This window comes from Quercus robur, chromosome 4 (genome assembly GCF_932294415.1).
Source record: "Quercus robur chromosome 4, dhQueRobu3.1, whole genome shotgun sequence".
In the NCBI taxonomy this organism is placed as follows: domain Eukaryota; kingdom Viridiplantae; phylum Streptophyta; class Magnoliopsida; order Fagales; family Fagaceae; genus Quercus; species Quercus robur.
In genome coordinates, this window is record NC_065537.1 from 78,034,119 (window position 1) to 78,053,444 (window position 19,326).

General features: G+C 34.5%; 4 protein-coding genes across 14 annotated transcripts in view; 3 read left to right on the forward strand and 1 right to left on the reverse strand.

Moving 5' to 3' along the window:
- Nucleotides 1-14,220, forward strand: part of LOC126723828 (putative disease resistance RPP13-like protein 1) — a 59,478-nt gene extending 45,258 nt beyond the window's left edge. For 4 of the 11 annotated variants that reach the window (XM_050427738.1, XM_050427735.1, XM_050427736.1 and 1 more), the window contains 2 exons: nucleotides 13,087-13,178; nucleotides 13,405-14,220. The gene's annotated coding sequence lies outside the window, so the exon portion shown is untranslated. Of the gene's footprint in view, nucleotides 1-6,369; nucleotides 6,418-6,550; nucleotides 6,587-6,867; nucleotides 7,021-7,659; nucleotides 8,279-9,096; nucleotides 9,393-10,842; nucleotides 10,938-11,442; nucleotides 11,602-11,677; nucleotides 12,501-13,086; nucleotides 13,179-13,404 lie in introns of those variants that run through there. The other 7 variants (XM_050427739.1, XM_050427741.1, XM_050427744.1 and 4 more) reach the window with 7 other exon arrangements.
- On the forward strand, nucleotides 2,905-4,479 carry LOC126722678 (putative disease resistance RPP13-like protein 1). Its single transcript, XM_050425835.1, has one exon. It carries the CDS (start codon nucleotides 2,905-2,907, stop codon nucleotides 4,270-4,272), a length of 1,368 nt encoding a protein of 455 aa, XP_050281792.1. The 3' UTR covers nucleotides 4,273-4,479.
- LOC126722680 (putative disease resistance protein At3g14460) lies at nucleotides 4,894-6,369 on the forward strand. Its single transcript, XM_050425836.1, has one exon. It carries the CDS (start codon nucleotides 4,894-4,896, stop codon nucleotides 6,367-6,369), a length of 1,476 nt encoding a protein of 491 aa, XP_050281793.1.
- Nucleotides 14,221-16,653: 2,433 nt separating the features above from the next.
- On the reverse strand, nucleotides 16,654-18,673 carry LOC126723832 (F-box protein At2g17690-like). The gene is made up of 2 exons (XM_050427747.1): nucleotides 18,513-18,673; nucleotides 16,654-18,096 (listed from the first exon to the last, which is right to left on the reverse strand). The coding sequence occupies exon 2, from the start codon at nucleotides 18,076-18,078 to the stop codon at nucleotides 16,789-16,791; it is 1,290 nt and encodes a 429-aa protein (XP_050283704.1). The 5' UTR covers nucleotides 18,079-18,096; nucleotides 18,513-18,673; the 3' UTR covers nucleotides 16,654-16,788.
- Between the last annotated feature and the right edge of the window lie 653 nt (nucleotides 18,674-19,326).

A 19,326-nucleotide genomic window follows, 5' to 3' on the forward strand; every position in this document is an offset into this window, starting at 1 on the left:
CCATTAAGGCGAATTTTCAAAAGCTTTGGTTGGAGAAAACTTGACCTCAAGTTTTAAAGTGTCGAAGGATCAGATGTTTGACCAGCAATACTTGTTAATGCTCGTGCTTCATCATCAACATTATACTCTAATGTTACTTGATGTTTCTCCATTACCAAAATCTCATTAGTTTGAGTCTTCATTTTCTTCACTTGAGCAACCAAGTCTTCAAAAACCTTTCATGAATTTTTTAGATAATTCTTAGAAGTACTGACAAAAGCTAGATTGTTAAAGAGTAACACCAAGGACATGAAGTAGGATGAGAATTTATCATATTTTCTTCAAATCATGCATTTGGCTAGCTATTCCATTTTCTCATACGATCACTTTGATCTTGAACATTATCACACTAAGATTGGGATAGATACTTAGCTCAAAAATATAGTAACAAATATTCATTACAAAGCTTTTCTTTCATATCTTTCTAGACAATGATGAAAAGTTCGTACTTTATATAACGAAGATATTCAAGGTCATCCTAGAAAAGTTGTGCTCCTCCTATTAACTTTAACTTTGCATACCTAACTTTTAGGTTATTTGCAAAGTTTGGTAACTCAAAGAATTTCTCCATCCCATTTATCTTGTTGACAAAATCCCATGGGTTACTTTAGATATTTACAACCATCAAAATAAAATAAGATGCTTCAGATATACAATAGTTCACCGGGCAAAAAGATTTTGCCCACTTGACTTGCTAAGTGCGGCCTGCTAAGAAGGCATTGCCAATAGGGATGGCAATGGGGCGGGGCGGGGCCGAAGGATGAGATCTTCGCCCCCGCCCCGCTTGGATTTTTCTTGCCCCATCCCTACCCCGCCCCGCATGACGGGGAAAATTTCTTGCCCCATCCCTGCCCCTTAAGGCCCCGCGAAGCCCGGCCTTACACCGTAAAACTTTATTCATTGTTAATTTTCCCTACAACTATTACCATTTTTTCAAATAAAATGACATGTTTCAGTAATAAAAATATACTTGAAATTATAAATAAATTTATCCTATCAAATCAAACTAATTTTTAGCAAAAACTAAATAATATTATCTAAATGTTTAACAAGACAATATCACAACAAAAATCTCATAGTATGACACAATAAAATAATCCAAACTCCTAATACATAACAAAATAAAAATTGCCTAGTTCTTCAAAAAGAATCTCCACTTTCTTCCATCATTGTGACACCACTTTCTTCTTCATCATCATAATCATCCAAGATATTTTGGAATTTATCTTCAATTCCATCTATGGTAGATGAAGAACCTAAAAAAAGATAAAATATATTCAATCAAATAGTGGGGTTTTAGGGTACGATAAAATTGCAATTTAACCTCTATTAATGCAGGGCGGGGCGGGGCGGGGCGGGGATGGGGCGGGGTGGGTCTAAAAAGTGTAAACCCATCCCCGCCCCACCCCGTAGTGCGGGTCTAAAATCTCGCCCCATCCCTGCCCCCACCACCTTTGCGGGGCGGGGAAAACCCGCATGGGCGAAACGGGGAGCGGCGGGTCAAGCGGGGCGGGGAAAAATTGCCATCCCTAGCATTGAACAAATAAAGCTTCACTGTTTGAACACCAATAGAGAAACTAATGTATAAATGTGGATTGGGCTAGCCGTGTGGGTCTAGGCTTGGTTTTTTGGTTACTGGGTGTGGTTGTTTGAATGGGTTGGGCCAATTGGTCTCATTAAGTTTTCAAAACGTGAAAAATGAAGTTTTGCAAATCCTTTTGTAAAGATAATTCTAAGGTCCATTTGGATTGAATTTAGTGTTGTTAAAATTAAAAACAAAAAACTGAAAATACTGTAGTAAAATAATTTTTAAATGTGTAAATAATACTGTAGGATCCATTTTTAATATTTGTTATAAATAAAGTAGCTGTGGTCTCATAAATAGTATATAAACAGTATTATTACAGCATTGTTATAGTGTTAATTGTCCCTGCCTTTCTACAAAACGTGTGAAATGAAAAAAAAAAAAGAAGGAATGCAGACGCAGACGCAAGTTTGAGCCGAATCCAAACGGCACCTTAGTATTTAATGAAAATTTGCCGTCGACGGTCTTTCTGGTGCAAAGGATCAATGAATAAAGCAATTAATGTTTGTGCGTTGCATTTACTCTATTGACTGGGCCAACTTCTCTTTCAGAACCTTCTGAACCTGACTTTTGAATCTGCGTGAAGTAAAGTTACATCCAGAGCATTTACTGTGACAGCAAAAGAGGAAGAGAAAATAGAGATTAAGGGTATGTTTGGATAGAATTTATTTCGTTGAAATTGAAAATTGAAAATTGAAAATATTGTAGTAAAATAATTTTTAAATGTCTAAATAGTACTGTGGGACCTATTTTTAATGAAAAAATTGATAAAAAATTTAATTTGTAGGTCCATGAACAGTATATGAATGTACTGTTCATAAAAGACGGATCAAAAGTTATGATTACTGTTCATATACAGTACATGAACAGTAATCTTTGTTGGGGTAAAACGCGTGCTCAAAAAAGAAAAAAAAGAAGAGGAAACGCAGCCAACAAAACGCCGTATCCAAACTCCCTGTGAATAGTGTATTTATGCACTGTGTATGGACTTACAAATTTAATTTTTTATTAATTTTTTCATTAAAAATGAGTCTCACAGTATTATTTATCCATTTAAAAATTATTTTACTACAGTATTTTCAGTTTTCAATTTTCAGTTTCAGCAAAATAAATTCTATCCAAAAATAGCCTAAAAAAAAAAACCCAAAACACTTCATTGTTTTCTTGAACTTTTCACAGAACAGAGTAACTCTCTTTACTCCCCAGTCCCAACTCAACTTTCTGTGGTGTCTCTCTGGTTACTTCATTTCCCATATTTCTCTCATTTCCACAAGCTAACCATGTCGGTAATTGCAGAAGCCGCTCTAGCCGGTTTTTTTCAGGTGTTGTTTGAGAAGTTAACTTCCCCTGAATTGTGGAAGATCTTTCAGCAAGAGAAAGTTGATGCTGATCTCAAGAAGTGGGCAATAACGCTGCGGAACATCCGTAAAGTTCTGGTTGATGCCGAAGAGAAGCAGATGACAGACGAGTTTGTGAAGAGCTGGCTGGCTGAGCTGCAAGACTTGGCTTATGATGCGGATGACATTTTGGACGAGTTTGCTACTGAAGCTTTGCGACGTGAGCTGAATGCAGAAGAAGCCAGCACAAGTACGGTAATAATAAAGTTCATCAATGATTGTGTTGGTTCAGATCGAGATTTTGTTACGTTGATGCGGTCCAAGATTGAAGATATTGATACACGACTGCAAAAAATAGTGAAAGATAAGAAAGATCTGGAGTTGAAAGAAAATAGTGGGGGAAGGACTATAACAACAAGATCATGGCCGCCCTCGACTTCTCTGGTGAATGAAAGTCGTACTTACGGCAGAGATGAAGATAAAAAGAAAATTGTCAAGTTGTTGCTCGAATCAAGTGATGCTCAACTCTCTGTGATTCCCATAGTTGGTATGGGTGGACTGGGGAAGACGACTCTTGCCCAGCTAGTCTACAGAGACAACGAAGTGAGCAATTATTTTGATTTGAAAGCATGGGTTTGCGTGTCTGAAGATTTTGACAATCTAAGGTTGACAAAAGAAATTCTACACTCTTTCACTTCTAAACCTTGGGATAATAATAGTACTTTAGATTCACTACAAGTCGAACTGGAGGAGAAATTATCCACGAAGAAGTTCTTGCTTATCTTGGATGACGTTTGGAATGAAGACTACGTATTGTGGACTGAACTACGCAAGCCTTTTGAATCTGGGGCTCTAGGAAGTAAAATAGTTGTCACGACTCGGAACTTTGGTGTTACATCAACGATGGGTACTACTCTACCGTACAAGTTGGAAGAGTTGTCACATGATGCTTGTTTGCGTGTATTTACCCACCACGCATTAGATGCAACAGATTTTAGTAAGTATCCAGAACTTAAAGAATTTGGTCAAAAAATTGTGAATAAGTGCAAGGGAGTACCTTTGGCAGCAAAAGTACTAGGCGGCCTTTTACGCACGGCACGCAATCGCAATGAGTGGGAAAATGTGTTAAATAGCAAGATCTTGGATATTCCTGAAGAAAAAGGCAAGATTTTTTCCGTTCTTAAATTAAGCTACAACTATCTCCCTTCTCATTTGAAGAGGTGCTTTGCCTATTGTTCACTATTTCCAAAGGATGATGAATTTGAGGAGAAAGATCTGGTCTTGTTATGGATGGCTGAAGGTTTGGTTTAAGAAACAAAAGGAAAGAAGCCAATGGAAGATCTTGGTGGTGATTATTTTCGTGATCTACTCAATAGATCATTTTTTCAAAAATCAAGCAGAAATGAATCACTCTTTGTCATGCATGACCTTATGAATGATTTAGCCATGTGGGCAGCGGGAGACTTGTGCTGTAGGTTAGAGGATCAATTGGGTGGTAGTAAGCAATCTGAAATTTCTTCAAAGGTACGACATTTTTCTTATATTGAACATTTAAATGATTGCATCCAAAAGTTTAATGAAGATGTTCATTTAAGGACCTTCCTGTCGCTACCATTATATAACCGATATGGCTTAACAATTTTTGATGTTAAATATTGTTTGTTTCCACAATTAAGATGCTTAAGGGTATTATCTTTAAGTGGAAATTATATTATTGAGCTACCAAGTTCAATTGGTGATTTGAAACATCTAAGATACCTCAACCTTTCTTATACTAAGATTACAATTCTACCAGAATCAACAAGTTCTTTGTACAACCTACAAACATTGATATTGAAAGGTTGTAACGATCTCACAAAATTACCAGAAAAAATTGAAAATTTGGTCAATCTTCGACATCTCAATATTTCAAATTCAAATTCAATTAGAGAGATGCCAGTGGGAATTGCGAAATTAAAGGGCTTACAAACACTTTGCTTTGAGTATATGGATGAATGGCAAGATTGGATTCCTTGCAAAGTTGAGTGCGAAGAATTCCCTTGTTTGAGTGAGCTTTCTATCTCTAACTGCCCCAAATTAGGAAAATTTTCCTATCATCTCCCGTCATTGGAAAAACTTTCCATTCATACATGTGAGCAATTGGTTGTTTCAATTTCAAGCCATTCAGTGCTTCAAGTATTAGAAATTGTAAAATGTAAAGAGGTTGTGCATGGGTCTGTGAAGGTAGAAAAGCTAATAATAAAAATTTGTGAGGAGCTGACATCTCTATGTGAAGATGGGCTTATGTCCTTTGTAACACTAAAAATTAAAATCGAATGGTGCCAAAGTCTTGTAAACATCAAGTTGAAGTCTACATTAAGGGAACTAACAATCAACCACTGTAATGCTTTGGAATCCTTGCAATTTTTGATGGATGAGGGAGGGGCTTCTTCAACTTCTTCTTTATTGATGAATGAGGAGAATCTTAGATGCATTGGTAACAACAATGCATCTCTTCTTGAGCACTTGGAAATTTCTAGTTGTCCATCCCTAAAATGCGTATCAACAATAGTCGACTTAGCTGCCATGCTTAAACGCCTTGATATTGAAGGTTGCCCAAATCTAACATCTTTATCATCGAGAGACGCGCTACCTACCACCCTTAAATTCCTTAGGCTAGCAGATTGTCCAAAACTGGAGTCAATAGTAGACAACTTAAACAAGGATACGTTACTTGAACATCTTTTAATTATTTGTTGTGAAAAGCTTAGGTGCTTACCGAGAGGCCTACACGAACTCTGTCACCTCAAAGAGATTGATATATACGAGTGTAATAGTCTCATCTCTTTAGGAGATTTGCTCCCCACCAACTTGAGAAGTCTTGAAATCAGAGACTGTGAGAAACTGGAGGCCTTGCCGAAAAACATGCACAACCTCAACTTTTTGCAAGATTTATCAATAGGTGGATTTCCAAGTATCGTATCCTTTCCGGAAGAGGGTTTCCCCACCAACCTTAGAGAGGTTAGGTTGTCAGGGGCGAATCTCTGTAAGCAAATATTTGAGTTGGGACTGCACAGACTCACGTCGCTTACATCTCTCTTTATTGCTGATGGAATTATGGATTCGTTTCCAGAAGAGGAAGATGGGAAGACGATGTTGATGTTGCCTACATCTCTCACTACCCTGACCTTATGGAGGTTTCCAAATTTGTTATTCCTCTCCTGGAAGTTCTTTCAAAACCTCTCTACACTTGAACAAATTTTCATTGGTGCATGCCCTAAACTTGCGTCTCTCTCAGAGAAGTGTTTTCCTCCCTCGCTTCAGCGATTTCATATTTATGAATGTCCTGTGCTGAAACAAAACTGCAAGAAAGACAAAGGGATAATGTGGACAAAGATTGCCAAAATCCCTTCGGTTGAAATTGATTAGGTGGAGCAGCAGAAATAATTTTGCAAAACAGAGAGATCTTCCTTCCAGGTACAACGTTATTTCGTTTCATAATTTTTCAGTTCAAGAATTTTGACGATTATACAATAAAATCCTCTCTGTTTGTGTATTTAAACAATATGAATATAAAAATTCAAACCCTAACCCAAGCTAATTCTTGCAGTCTTGCAGTAGAGGCTAGCTTCAAAACTTGGAGGAGGTATGTAAATTTTGGCTCGTATATGTTCAATTTTTTTTTCCTTCTTTTAATAATTGAACTTCAGGCACCTTGAATTTTTCGCTCATCTCTTATACTTGTAAGTTATTTGAATTATATGAACCCTTTATTCCTATGGGCATATAGCTGTTTGACGAAATGCTTGAAATAGATATTGTATTGTGGAATTTAAGACCCTTTAAAAACAATACTAATAATACTAAGGACCCCATTTGCACATAATGATAGGATGATTATTGTACCATGTAATGTGATGATTGCAGGTTACATATCATGTTGAGGAACAATGATCAGTGGATATGCACATGATGGCAGGATGGCTTTTTAATATGATGACTGAGTAGCATGTCATTTTAACCAAAGATCATGCCTTGCACAGATGATCAAAGCATTTTCACCTATGCTGCAGATGGCAGGTATTTCACAATATAAAGTCTGATCAAGTGCTCATTCTACATTAACCAAAACTAATCCAGGTCATTTGTAAAATAATATTTCAGGTAGTTTCTAGTATTAGAAACCAACCAATCAGGACAAAAGAGGAACAAACTATTTTTTAATCAACAGTTAATGTTAGTTCAAAGAGAAAGTCCATAAAAAAACAGTAATTACATTTTCAAGGATAACTATTACTGTAACTTCTTTTGGCTTCCCCACACCAACCTCTTTGTTTATAGCTAAGATAAAATTTCATTAAAAAAAAGGACTACAAAATGGAAAAAGAACATGAGGTAGCCAAGAAAGTAGGTATCATACCAGCCACATAGTGTCAAAGTATTTCATTGGTTCCAAAGCACTTTTGGTGTGAAATAAAATATCATAGGTTCATTATAATGTGAACTGATTAGAATGAAATAAACGAACTTGACTATTTTAATAAGTTATGCTCATCTTCACCGTTTCATCAAAAATGCCATAGCCTTTTAGTTATGCTGATCTCACTATCAGATTTGAATTTATTGAATCAAATTCCATTAATAATTGGGTCTCAGTTTGGATGGAGAGATCCTACACAGATGCTTGCTTTTTTTCTTATGTTATCCTTGTTTTTGAAGCCACTTTTTGTAAATTCAGGAATGTGACCATATGGTCATGATCTATCAAGAAGAAAAGGCTGGGAATCATTCTCGAAGAAGCTGTAAACCTACTGTGTGCAACTGGATACAATTTGATGATTTTCAGGTGTGGCAAGTGTTGATCTTTGGTGGAGGTGGTGGGTTTGGAGCAGGTGAGGTGCAGGTTTTGTCAGAAAATTTGTGAAGCCTTATCCTATGTACTTGTGAAAGGTGCGGCACCTGCACTTGTACTTACGAGTATATCTGGGGTTTATAGCCATTTTTGTGGATCAAAAACATGAAGCTGCGAGATACGTGCTGCTAACATATTGTTGTGCTGTGTTCCTAATCTTCTAAGCCCTGGTTTCATCAAGTTGTTGGCAAATTCCCACTAATGCTCGTCACCTAGAGGACTAGCAACAATAATTGTATAAAACATATTTACAAAATTGGTACCACCCATGTGGGATGCATATTCAAGGTAGTGGACATGAGAAATTAGGTATAGTTTTAAGAGGCAATGAAACCTTCAAGCATTTCTTTTCTAATTTTTGGTCAAAAGTTGTATATACTGAAAAGGAATTTTATTCATAGTTTTCATTGGGGGGACTATTTCAAATATACCTTAGTGAGATAAATTATGGTCCTTTGTGTGTTTCACATCTATGATGAGCTGTAGCTATAAAGAGCCATATGAAGCATTACTCTCTGGGTAATTGGCTTGGAAGTAGACCTAGTTCATTTGCTAATGAAAATTACTTAAAAAGGAAAAAAAAAAAAATAGAATTGTCAATTCAACACAATAAATTACTCTTTTTCTGCTACAGGCTGTGGGTGATTTAGGCTTTCAGAAACAAAGCTACCACCAAAGGCAGTGAGTGAGGTCAATGCTGTGACAATGCTCGATTATAGTAAGAAAATGAAGCAGCTTTTTAGGGAGGCTTACTTGTTAAAGAAGGACCAAATTATCAAGTTGAGGGGAGTACTTTGGACGTGGCATGTTAGAGGCAGACAAGGATGGCAACTCCTGGTTATGCAGGATGTGATAAGAGATGAATTTCGAAAGGTTCATGCTTGTTTTGCAAGGACAGAATGAGTAATGTTGTTACTGCTGTGCTGGATGCATTAGCTGGGTCAAAAATTCCAATTCCACTGCCTTCCTCCTCCTTTTGAGACAAGCTCTGTGGCTTTGAAATGTATGAGAATTCTATGTATTTTTGTGCTCTCAACTAGCAAATAGCTTGAGAATCTTTTTGAAAACAGACAAATTCAGGACAGGGTGAGTGCAGGTGATATTGGAGACCTTTAAAGTCTATTAACCAGTATAAGAAGTGTTGGCTCTAATAGGATTGATCCCAGAATTCTTTGTCAAGTCAAGCACTATGCAAAGTTGACATCAAACTACTACATGAATATCTTTTGGTCCTCTGCTGGTAGGTAGGGGCTCTATTTTGGTCCTGCCTGTATCAAACCTTCTGTTGTGTTTGTGTCCTGTCTCCTTTGTATCTAACTTATGTTTTGTTTTGTGCCTAATCAAAGTTACCAGTTTACACTATATAGTAAGGGATGCGGTTGACGTGCAACCAGTTTGACCAATGTGTTGGAAGATTTGTTTTTGAAACTTTACTTTCAGGCTCAGTAATCAAACAATCTTGGCTTAAAAAATCATTTAGACCGCATTACACATTGTGCTTGAAACCACAGCTTTTCGATCAACCACTATGCTGAGTACGGTAATTAACTATATAGTTAGACCATCAATATATTTTCTTTCCCTTCTTAAATTTTCTTGATTGTGTTAGCATAGAAATTTCAGCCTTTGATTTGTATATCTAACTCGAATTCATTTCAAGTTTTCAACTACTCTTTGATGATGGATGGTTGCATTCATAATAATTGGTCATTACCTAGCAGTACATTGATTTGTTGGATTCTAGCTGAGATGGTCACATTAGCTGAATTTGGGGATCTGGTAATAATAATAAAAACTTTTGTAATAGCTTCTCATCATTGTTAACTTAGAAGGCTAACTGGAATATAAAAGTTTTTTTTTTTTTTGAGAGAGTTTCAACCTATGGCGTCCGCTCCTGATAATAGCTCTTTATTATCAGACCAAGACATCAATCAGTTTTTGGTGTATGCGGAGATTGAACCCCAGATCTCTTATACAACTATCAGAGACTTTACTAATTGAGCTAACTGGAACCCACACTGGAATATAAAAGTTTGATCAATGAGGAAGACACACAAATTGAATTTCTCTCCATGGGATAAAGGGTTTAATTTTCCTCTCAGTTTGCATGCTTACCATGTTCAGGTTATTAAATAGTATCATCTTTTTTTACTTATGATCGATATTGATGAATTTTCAGGCACATATTATACCCTTCCACTACACTACCTGAGCCCTCAATTTTAACTTATTTAATAGTTCCATTGAGTAAACCTACGTTATTAGGAGGGACTTTTCTGCATTTTTTGAATGAAACAAGACAGCCTATTAGTAAGGGTACATTCCTAACATACATATAATATTGAAAAAAACAAAAACAAAAAACCTGAATTTATATCATGGTGAATGTTCAGAGTTGTCCCAAAGAATAATTATAGAGAAATGATATGTCCACAACATTTTTATAACAAATTCTAAGTGACAAGTTGTTACTGATTGTTATTGTTGGAGCAAAAAAGTAATTTTAGTGTTAGGTTCAAATTTGAACTAATAACAACTAACCATCTATGATTTGTTGTAAAAATGTTGTGGACGTAGCATCTCTCATAATTATATGATAGATACGAGTTTCAGATAGAATTGAGAAACTTTGGCTTCATATTTCTATTTTTTTTTTCTGGATTTCTGTAAATTTTACCAAAGCAAGATGATAGTCGTCACTGAATTTTTCATTTAAAACTTTCAGGAAAGTTTTTAATTGGTTGTATGATTTAAAGGAGGCCAACCTGTTAATTATATATGTGCTAAACCATTGAAAACATGGAAGCAGCAAACCATTTGAACTCAGTTTGCAAGTCTGGTAATTACAAATATTTTCTTTATCTTCTTTCCATGTTTAAGTATATATATGCCTTTGTTTGCTTGCTCTGCCTGTTTCCTTTTTGGTCTTAGTAAATAGTACAGTGCTTCCACTTCCTTGCTAAATGATTTGATCTTGAATTTGTCCACAGGAATTTGCAATTCCAATAGAGACATCTGGAAACAAAAGCATCATAAGGCAATAAATGCTCTCTTTATTTTTTTGTGGATTCCCTCCACCTTAGTTGTACGTATCATAATCTCCCTTGTAATAGATTGGAGAGAAACATTCAAATCCACCAGTATTTTCTATCACAATATTGCAGTTAAAGAATTTGTTGATGTAGATTGCTAAATCCAACAATATACCCAAAATGAAAGAACAAAATCCTCTTCTTTCCTCCATGTGTGTATTTAGACAATGTGACCTTTAAATTTTGAACCTTAACCTCTTATTAGCTAATTCTTGATGTGGGGTAGTAGAGGCTAGCTTCTGAACTCCTAAAAGCTTTTCTTGAATTTCAAAACTTGAAGATATGTAAAATTTTGGATTTTGTCATGTACGCTCATTTTTTTTCTTCTCCTTTTTTCCCTCTTAATTGAACTTATGGCACTGAATTTTTAGCTCATCAGCATCTCTTATGGTTCGTGAATTATTTGAATTGTGTGAACCTCTTTTACCTAAAGGCATGTAGCTGTTTGATGAAATGCCTAGAGCAGATTTTTTTATCTTGGAATTTGATTGATTGCAGATTATATATATATCATATTGTGGAAGACGATGATTAGTGGAAATGCACAAAATGACAAGATAGCTTTTTAATAAGATGCCTGAGCAGAATGTCATTTCAACTAAAGATCATGCTTTGCAAGGATATTCAAGCATGGTCACCTGCGTTACAGATGGGCAGGTATTTCATTTGTTCCAAAGCACTGTAACCCCACCATTCCTTAACTTATGCTGATGCTTTTTCTTAATATTTTTAGATAGCTGTTGTATGATGAATAAGGAAGCAGGACACTTGTTCTGCGACTTAATGGATTCTGAGGTCTTGGTTTTACAAATTTGACAATTGCTGCTTCTTAATCTCGTTTTTCACATTGCTTTCGTTTGCTCTCAAAAATAATAATTTTCTTTCTTTTGTGAGCTATGGGCATTTATAATTACAACATTTCTTTCATTTTAGCTGATACATGTTCAGACTTTTGGAAGTGGAGAGCAAACTACATTTCTTGTCAAACATCAGGGACTAGCTTATAAGTTGCCTATTGAGCCTAGGAGTCCCCATATATTTTAACTCATAATTTTAGGTGATACTTGCTCATATTCTAGAAATGGAGTGCTAACTACTTTAATTGCTGATAATGTAGTCACATATGGAGGCTTTCCAATAGAGAATGAATTCTTTAAAATTAGATGACTGGTTGATTCCTAGTGTGGTATGCTAATGGAAAGTTGTAAATGAAAGTCCCTTGGCATTTTTGCATTGTGGGAATCTCTCCTTTTTTATCTCATCAATAGCTGTTAAAGTTTGTATTTGAACTAAAGTTTTTTCTTTTTATAATAAATTCTAAACTTGATAAATAAGGAAGACACATTGATTGAGTTATGCTCTTTGGGATAAGTGTATAATTTTGATTGTGTGTGTGTGTGTGTGTGTTTTCCCTCTCAAAGCTCATGACCACTTTCAGGGATTTCACAATGGAAATATGAAAGGAGGGCCAAAAGGAGAAGGGAGGTTGGACCGTAATTCACAAATATTCTTCTCAGTTTGTACCTGCCCTCTATGTATAGCTAATTCCACTTCAGGTTGTTTACTACTATCACTTATTTGTATTTATAATCCTTCTTTACTTGGTTAATTCTTCAGGCACAGATGACATGTTCCCACTATACTACCATCAATGTAACCTGCTTAATAACTCCATTCAGTAAACATATACTAAAAGGAGGCTTTTCTGCAGCTATTAAATGAAACAAAAATGCATTTTAGTAAGGCCTAGTTTCCCAAAGCATTATATAAAATTGAAAAACAACACTCAAGAACCTGAATACTCAAAGTTTCAGAAGCAAACACTAATCATATGACAGATTTGAGTTTTAGACAGAAATGGAAAAATTTCTCCATATTCTTGTTTGATCTAAATTTAAGTTAATTTTGGTATGGCTGATGATTCACCTGATTATGTTTCAATGGAAAGAACCTTCCATGCTATTATATGAACTTTAGAAGTAAAAATTCATTGCTGATGATAGCTCTTTTTGAATACTCAAGGCATATCTTATTTGCTGACTGTTTAATTTTTTTCTTTTTCCATTTCTTCTGTTTTATTTTTCGATGTTCCTCTCCACTGGCCACTTTATGGACTGCTTGGCATCATGGCACAATCTCTAGAGGACTTAAAGAGCGAGATGAAATGAGGCATTCTGGTCTGGGAGAGCAGAAACTTAATCAACTTTTCCACCTGTGTTTATGTAAATAAAATGGTCAGTGCCCCTTTCTTTGACCTTGTTCATCTTTCGAAATACCATCAACTTAGAGATAACTTATAGAAATTTTTGTTGAATTCTATTATTTTTTTCATTTTCAAAGTTTTCTTTCTTTAGTTTAGTGTGTGCTTTAGTAACTTCTTTCCCATAAATATAACATAGCACTATACTACAAAAAACCAAGACTCGTAGTTGTCACTGAATTTTCGTTGTAAACTTTCAGGCAAGTTTTTCATAGGTAATTCGACCTGAAGGAGGCTAACCAGTTATCGACCTAAAGTTTTATCTCTATGGATGATGATCCTTTTTCTTTTGCTATTCTTGCTATTATAGCCACTCTGTGTGCTATTTTGAAATGCCGGAATGTGGGACACGTTTGAAGGGAAGGTTGTCATGCTTCTTAAGCTCTTTACTATTGCAGGCACATTATCATGATTCGTCAAGAAGCAATGGTTGGGTATCATTGTAATGAGAACCTCCTTTGTGCAATGGATATGATTTGTAGATTGTTGGGCATAGCAAGTGGAAGTTAGTACTGAAATAAAGAGGTCCCGTTGAGGTGTAGACTTTGTCAAGCAATTTGGAAACCTTATCCTATGTACTTATGAAAGGCGTGCACTGCACTTGTAGTTATCAGTGGCCTCTGAGGTTTGCAGCCTTTGTTGTGGAAGTGGGAGAGACAAGCTGTTAAAGAAGACATTGCTTTGCTGCGTTTGCGATTTTTAAGCTATGGTTTTGTCAAGTCCAAAGTCAAATGCTCACTAATGCTCATCGGCTTGCCAATTCTACATCTTCCTCTTCTCTGCTATAGCCTAGTCCTCTTTGTAATGTGACTTTTATCTTATAAATCATATGTTCTATTGAGGTTTTTTTAAGCTGTTTTTTGGCTCGTCTAAAAAGAAGCAAGATTACCAGTTTACAAAATATAGTTAAGGATGCAGTTGACTAGCAACCAGTTTGACTAATGTGTTGAAATTTGTTATTTGAAATTTTGTCTCAGCCATCAAATAATCTTGGCCTAAAAATTATTTGGACTCCATCAGACATTGTGCTTGAAATTATAACTTTAATAGCTACCACTTTGATTGGTACTGTAATTCACCACTGGAATATTTAGTAAGACCATTATCATTATTTTCAAAAAATTTCTAGACAGTGAAAGCACATAAATTTTAGCCTCAACTATGTAATTTTATCTAACTCAATTTCAATTCAAAATTTAAACTCCTTTGTGCTCGACTGTTGTAAGTAAAGTGTGCTGATTACCTAGCATTACATTGCTTTATTACATTATTGCCGATATGGTCACATTAGCTGAATTCGGGGATCAGCTAATGAAAACTTTTGTCATGGTTTCCTATCATTGTTGACTTTGATTGATGAGGAAGACACACTGATTGAATTATGCTACTTGGAAACCTGAAATTATCTCTTGCTGAATATGCAAGAGTTTTTTCAAAACAAACTCTAATTATATGTGTGTGTGTAACCAAATTGGATGAATAATTATAATTGGGAAGTCTAATTAGTTTTTTATTTTTTATTTTTTATTTTTTTTTAATTTAATCAAACACCAATTGGGTAAAGACATTATAGATTTGGGGTTAATCAAAGAATTATAATCATTAAAGTTAGGACTAAGGCCAAGTTTGGGGCTACTAATGTTCTTAATCCTTTTATGTCAATTGAAGGTGCACTTATCAAATTAAGCTACCTATTTATTAATTATAGGTCTTCAATATCTACTTGGATGAGGTGATCAATGCTTATGAATTTACTAAGGAAAGCTACGGGTAGAATTTAGAAGTCTACACTACTTTCCCTACACCCATACTTTTTTACTAATTAAGGAAGATACATTTTTCCAAACTATTAAATGATTACATTGTTCCCTACATCACAGCTATTTCCTTGTCTTTTTAGTGGAGTACGTGTTACTGAAGCCTTGATCTCCCTTTCAAGAAAGTTTGTTTCTTTTGATCATCTACAAACCTCGCTAGAGATCTAAAATGGTTTTTTTTTTTTTTTTTTTTTTAATGCCCAGTTTGGATCATTAGCATATTTCATGTAATCACACACTCATTAATAAATAATCAAGCCAATTATTTTCCTTTGCTTTGGATGGAATTATACAAATCCTAAATTTAGGGATAGGTTTAGGGCATACTTTTGGGATTTCTATATTCTATTTATAATTTCCCTCAATTAACAAATAAAGCATGAAATTGAGAACCCAAGTTGAACATTTGAACCACCATTGATTAAAAAAAATTTAAAAGGCTCATTGACCTATAATTAAAGATCTTGCATATTAGGATTAGGTTTTATGCCGAAATAGGGGATTTTGTATTTTGGCTATCAATTTATTAAATTGTATTGCTCACAAATGTAATTAAGGATAGCAACTAAAGATTTAAACTCCTAATTTGGCTAGAATTTGACCAGAGTAAGGTAGTTCAATAAAAGATGGGTTTTTTCAGTAATTGGATTATTGTGAAAATTAGGTTTTTCCAATCCAGTTAGGGTTTAACCAAATTGGATGGAATAATGTATTATTAGGACATCTAATTAGGTTTTTTTTTTTAAACACCAATTGGGTAAAGACATTATATATGTGGGGTTAATCAAAGAATTATAAACATTAAAGTTAGGACTTGGCTAAATTTGGGGGTTTTGATGTTCTTAATCTTTGTATGTCAATTGAAGGTGCATTTATCAAATTAAGCTACCTAATTAGTAATTATAGATCTTCAATATCTAATTGGGCGAGGTCATCAATTCAATGTTTATGATTTTACAAAGGAAAGCTACCGGTAGAAGAAGTCTACACTACTTTCCCTATACCCATACTTTTTTATTACTTAAGGAATATGTATATATTTTTAAATGCTAAATTGCAAACTATACCCCTAAAGTTGAGGAGTGTTTGAATTTCACCCCTGAAGTTTGGGGATGTTTAGATTTTACACCATTAAGTTTCAAAATTTAGATTTTACCCCTAAATCCAAATACCCATACTTTTTTACTCAAGGAAGATATATTTTTCCAAACATTTAAACAATTACTTTGTTCCCTACAAGGCTACAACACGTTTATTTACTTGTCTTTTTAGTGGAGTATGTATTATTAAAGGCTTGACTTCTCTTTCAAGAAAGTTTGTTTCTTTTGTTCATCTACAATTTTTTTTTTAAAAATAATCAATAATTTTTTTTTTTCACCATACACTTATTTTGTTGTCTCTATATAACATCAAAAGCTTTTCTCTTGACATTCAGAATATGCACACTCTATGTCCTAGAGTGAGTTAATGAATAAAATTAAGGACTAATGCCTTCTTCATCAATAGAAAAAAAATACACAAAAATAAGGACAATAGGTTCCATTGTTCATCATATAAGTGAAAAAAATAAGTATGGCATCATATCATGAAAAAAAAAAAAAAAAAGAACTTATAAATTATAGCGATTAAATATTAAAAAGAAAAAACTGTATTATTATTTAATAAACCAATTAATCAAAGACCGATAAACAAAGGCAGGTCTTTTACACACATTTACTAGCTTCAATTATTTAAATCAACATATGCAGTGCATATGTCATATGTAAGTTAAATGTACCAGACTGGAGGAGCAAAGGAAGAGAGGGATTTGCCTTTGTAATGCTGCTTAATTGTTCCATCTTCCATGCTAAATACACCCATATCGTACCCTAAACCATTTAAGGATGCTGTAGAGTAGTCAAAATTGTCATCGGTAAAATAGATACAATTAGCTTTGCATCCATTGAAGCTTGATGCAGACAAAGACACTGATGAATTGCCACCCAAAAACAATGCTTGATCACCCAAGCTCTCAACATTCACCCACTCATATTCAGTTTTGCTTTTCACTTCAGTTGAACATTGTAATTTTAAAATTTTGAACCCAGTTGTCACATATGGAATTTCAAACATGCATTCTTGTCCTAGTTCTTGAAATTGGTCTTGATCTTGATCATCATCATCATCATCATCTTCTTCTTCTTCTTCTTCTTCTTCTTCTTCTTCAGATTCATCTTCATGAAAGTTCACATCCCCAATATCATCTTCAAAGTCATTATCGGTATCATAAAGAGGACCTTCTCGTATGCGTGAAACCAACAAAAGATCTTCCAATGATTCAACAAGATACTTTTGGATACAATCCTCAGGTTCCTTGCAGAATGTAATACATTCAGTGAACACAATATCACCATCAATGTGACAAACAAAAACGTTACCATGATTGTTTACTGCATAAAATTTTCCCTTGTAGAGTGCAATGTCATAAAAACATCGAGAATCACATTTTATATCAATCCAAGCTTTATATCCCGGTCTAGTGAAGGCCAATGTTTTAAAATTAGTATAGATAACCATGATTATGCAATCACGATCATATTCATGAGTCACAGAGTTCCACGGATTCCTTGATAAAACACACTTATAAAGAAAGATATCACGGTAATCTAAAGGGATGCGTTCAAAATTGCGATAACGTTCCCAAACATATGGATGAGGCGGAAGACTTAACTGGTGTTTAGACAATGGATGAAAGAGATTCATCTGGAAATCAATGCCTACACTGAGAAACCATCCAAAAGATGTTCCAATGCATATTCTTCCAGCAAGTTCAGGCAACTTGAAGTTGTAAACTTTACTGTCGAATACATTGAAAAATACACGTGTATGATTTTTTTGTTCCTTCTCTTCAGCAAGCAGAAGCCAAGGGCACCTAGGAGATAGTGGAAGCTTTATCATTGAATAGACACGCTGCCATGCCTTGCAGACGGCACTAAAGTTGACAAAATCATCATAGACAGATATACAACGCGTTATTTCAGAGAGAATAAGCTCCGGAAGATCAGCCCACTCAGACATGATACTTATGGTGTGAGACTGAAAAAACAAGTCAATTTAAAATTTCAGTGCGCCATCACCAAAAAAAAAAATAATAATAATAATAAAAATTGATTATAAAGAATATTATTATTAGTGGCAAACGGCAACATGTAATATGCTAAATAATAAATCATGTTTGTATTTAGTAATTTCATACTAAGTCTACACACACTCATAAAAACAGAGCAACTTCTCTGGCAGAGAACAACCAAAAAAAAAAAAAAACCAACTAGCACTACTATTACATAAATCATGTTTGTAAGAACAAGAAAACACATAAACATTGATATGATCCAAAGAGAAAAAAATAATAATAATTTGAAGAATATTGTATAGGTAAAGTACCCACCAACCAAAATCAACAAAACAGAAAAAAGAAAAGTAATTTGCTGATGGAAAACACAGAAACTTACCTAAGACTTTGTTTTGGTTTGGAGGGCAGACCCTTTTGCTGATTGATGAAGAGAGCGAGCGACTGTTGAGAGAGAGAGAGAGAAAGCGCAGCACTTATAAGAGAAAGCGCGGCACTAGGGTTTATTTCAAAACTCTCAAAAACAGAGTCTGTGTGTGTGTGTGTGTGAGAGAGTGAGAGTGAAAGAGAGAGAGAGAGAGAGAGCTAACGAAGTGGTAGAAAATAAATAAATAAAAAAAAAAAAAAAAAAAAAAGAGGACACAGATTAGAGAGGAGTAATAATACGTGTGTGGAGGAGAAAAAAAAAGGGGAAAAAAATTAAGAAAAGAAGAAACATATTGGATGAAAAATAAAATAAAGAATAAAGAGATTAGGGAAAAACAAAATAAAAAATAAGACATTAAAATTGAGGAGAAAAAAAGAAGAAGAAACGTATTGGATAAAAAATAAAAAATAAAAATAAAGAGATAAGGGAAAAATTAAATGAAGAATAAGAAATTAAAATTGAGAAATGCTACCACAATATTTTCACAACAAATTTTAAATATTAGATTGCTATTAGCTAAATCTTAACAGAAATTAAAACTAGTAACAATTTGCCAGAAATTAAAATCGACAATAACTTGCATGGTTTAATTTGCCATCACTTGTATTAATTGCGACAAACCTTAATAGAAATCAAAAAGTTTTTTTTTTTTTCTTAATTTAAAGAACATAGTTTGGATCCTTTGCATATTTCATGTAATCAAACGCTCACCCATAGATAATCAAGCCTATTTTTCCTTTTTCTTTGGATGGAATTATACAAACCCTAA

Bases quoted from the DNA above. Each gene is read 5' to 3' on its own strand.
- LOC126722678 (XM_050425835.1), top strand. From the start codon at position 2,905: ATGTCGGTAATTGCAGAAGCCGCTCTAGCCGGTTTTTTTCAGGTGTTG.
- LOC126722680 (XM_050425836.1), top strand. From the start codon at position 4,894: ATGCCAGTGGGAATTGCGAAATTAAAGGGCTTACAAACACTTTGCTTT.
- LOC126723832 (XM_050427747.1), bottom strand. From the start codon at position 18,078: ATGTCTGAGTGGGCTGATCTTCCGGAGCTTATTCTCTCTGAAATAACG.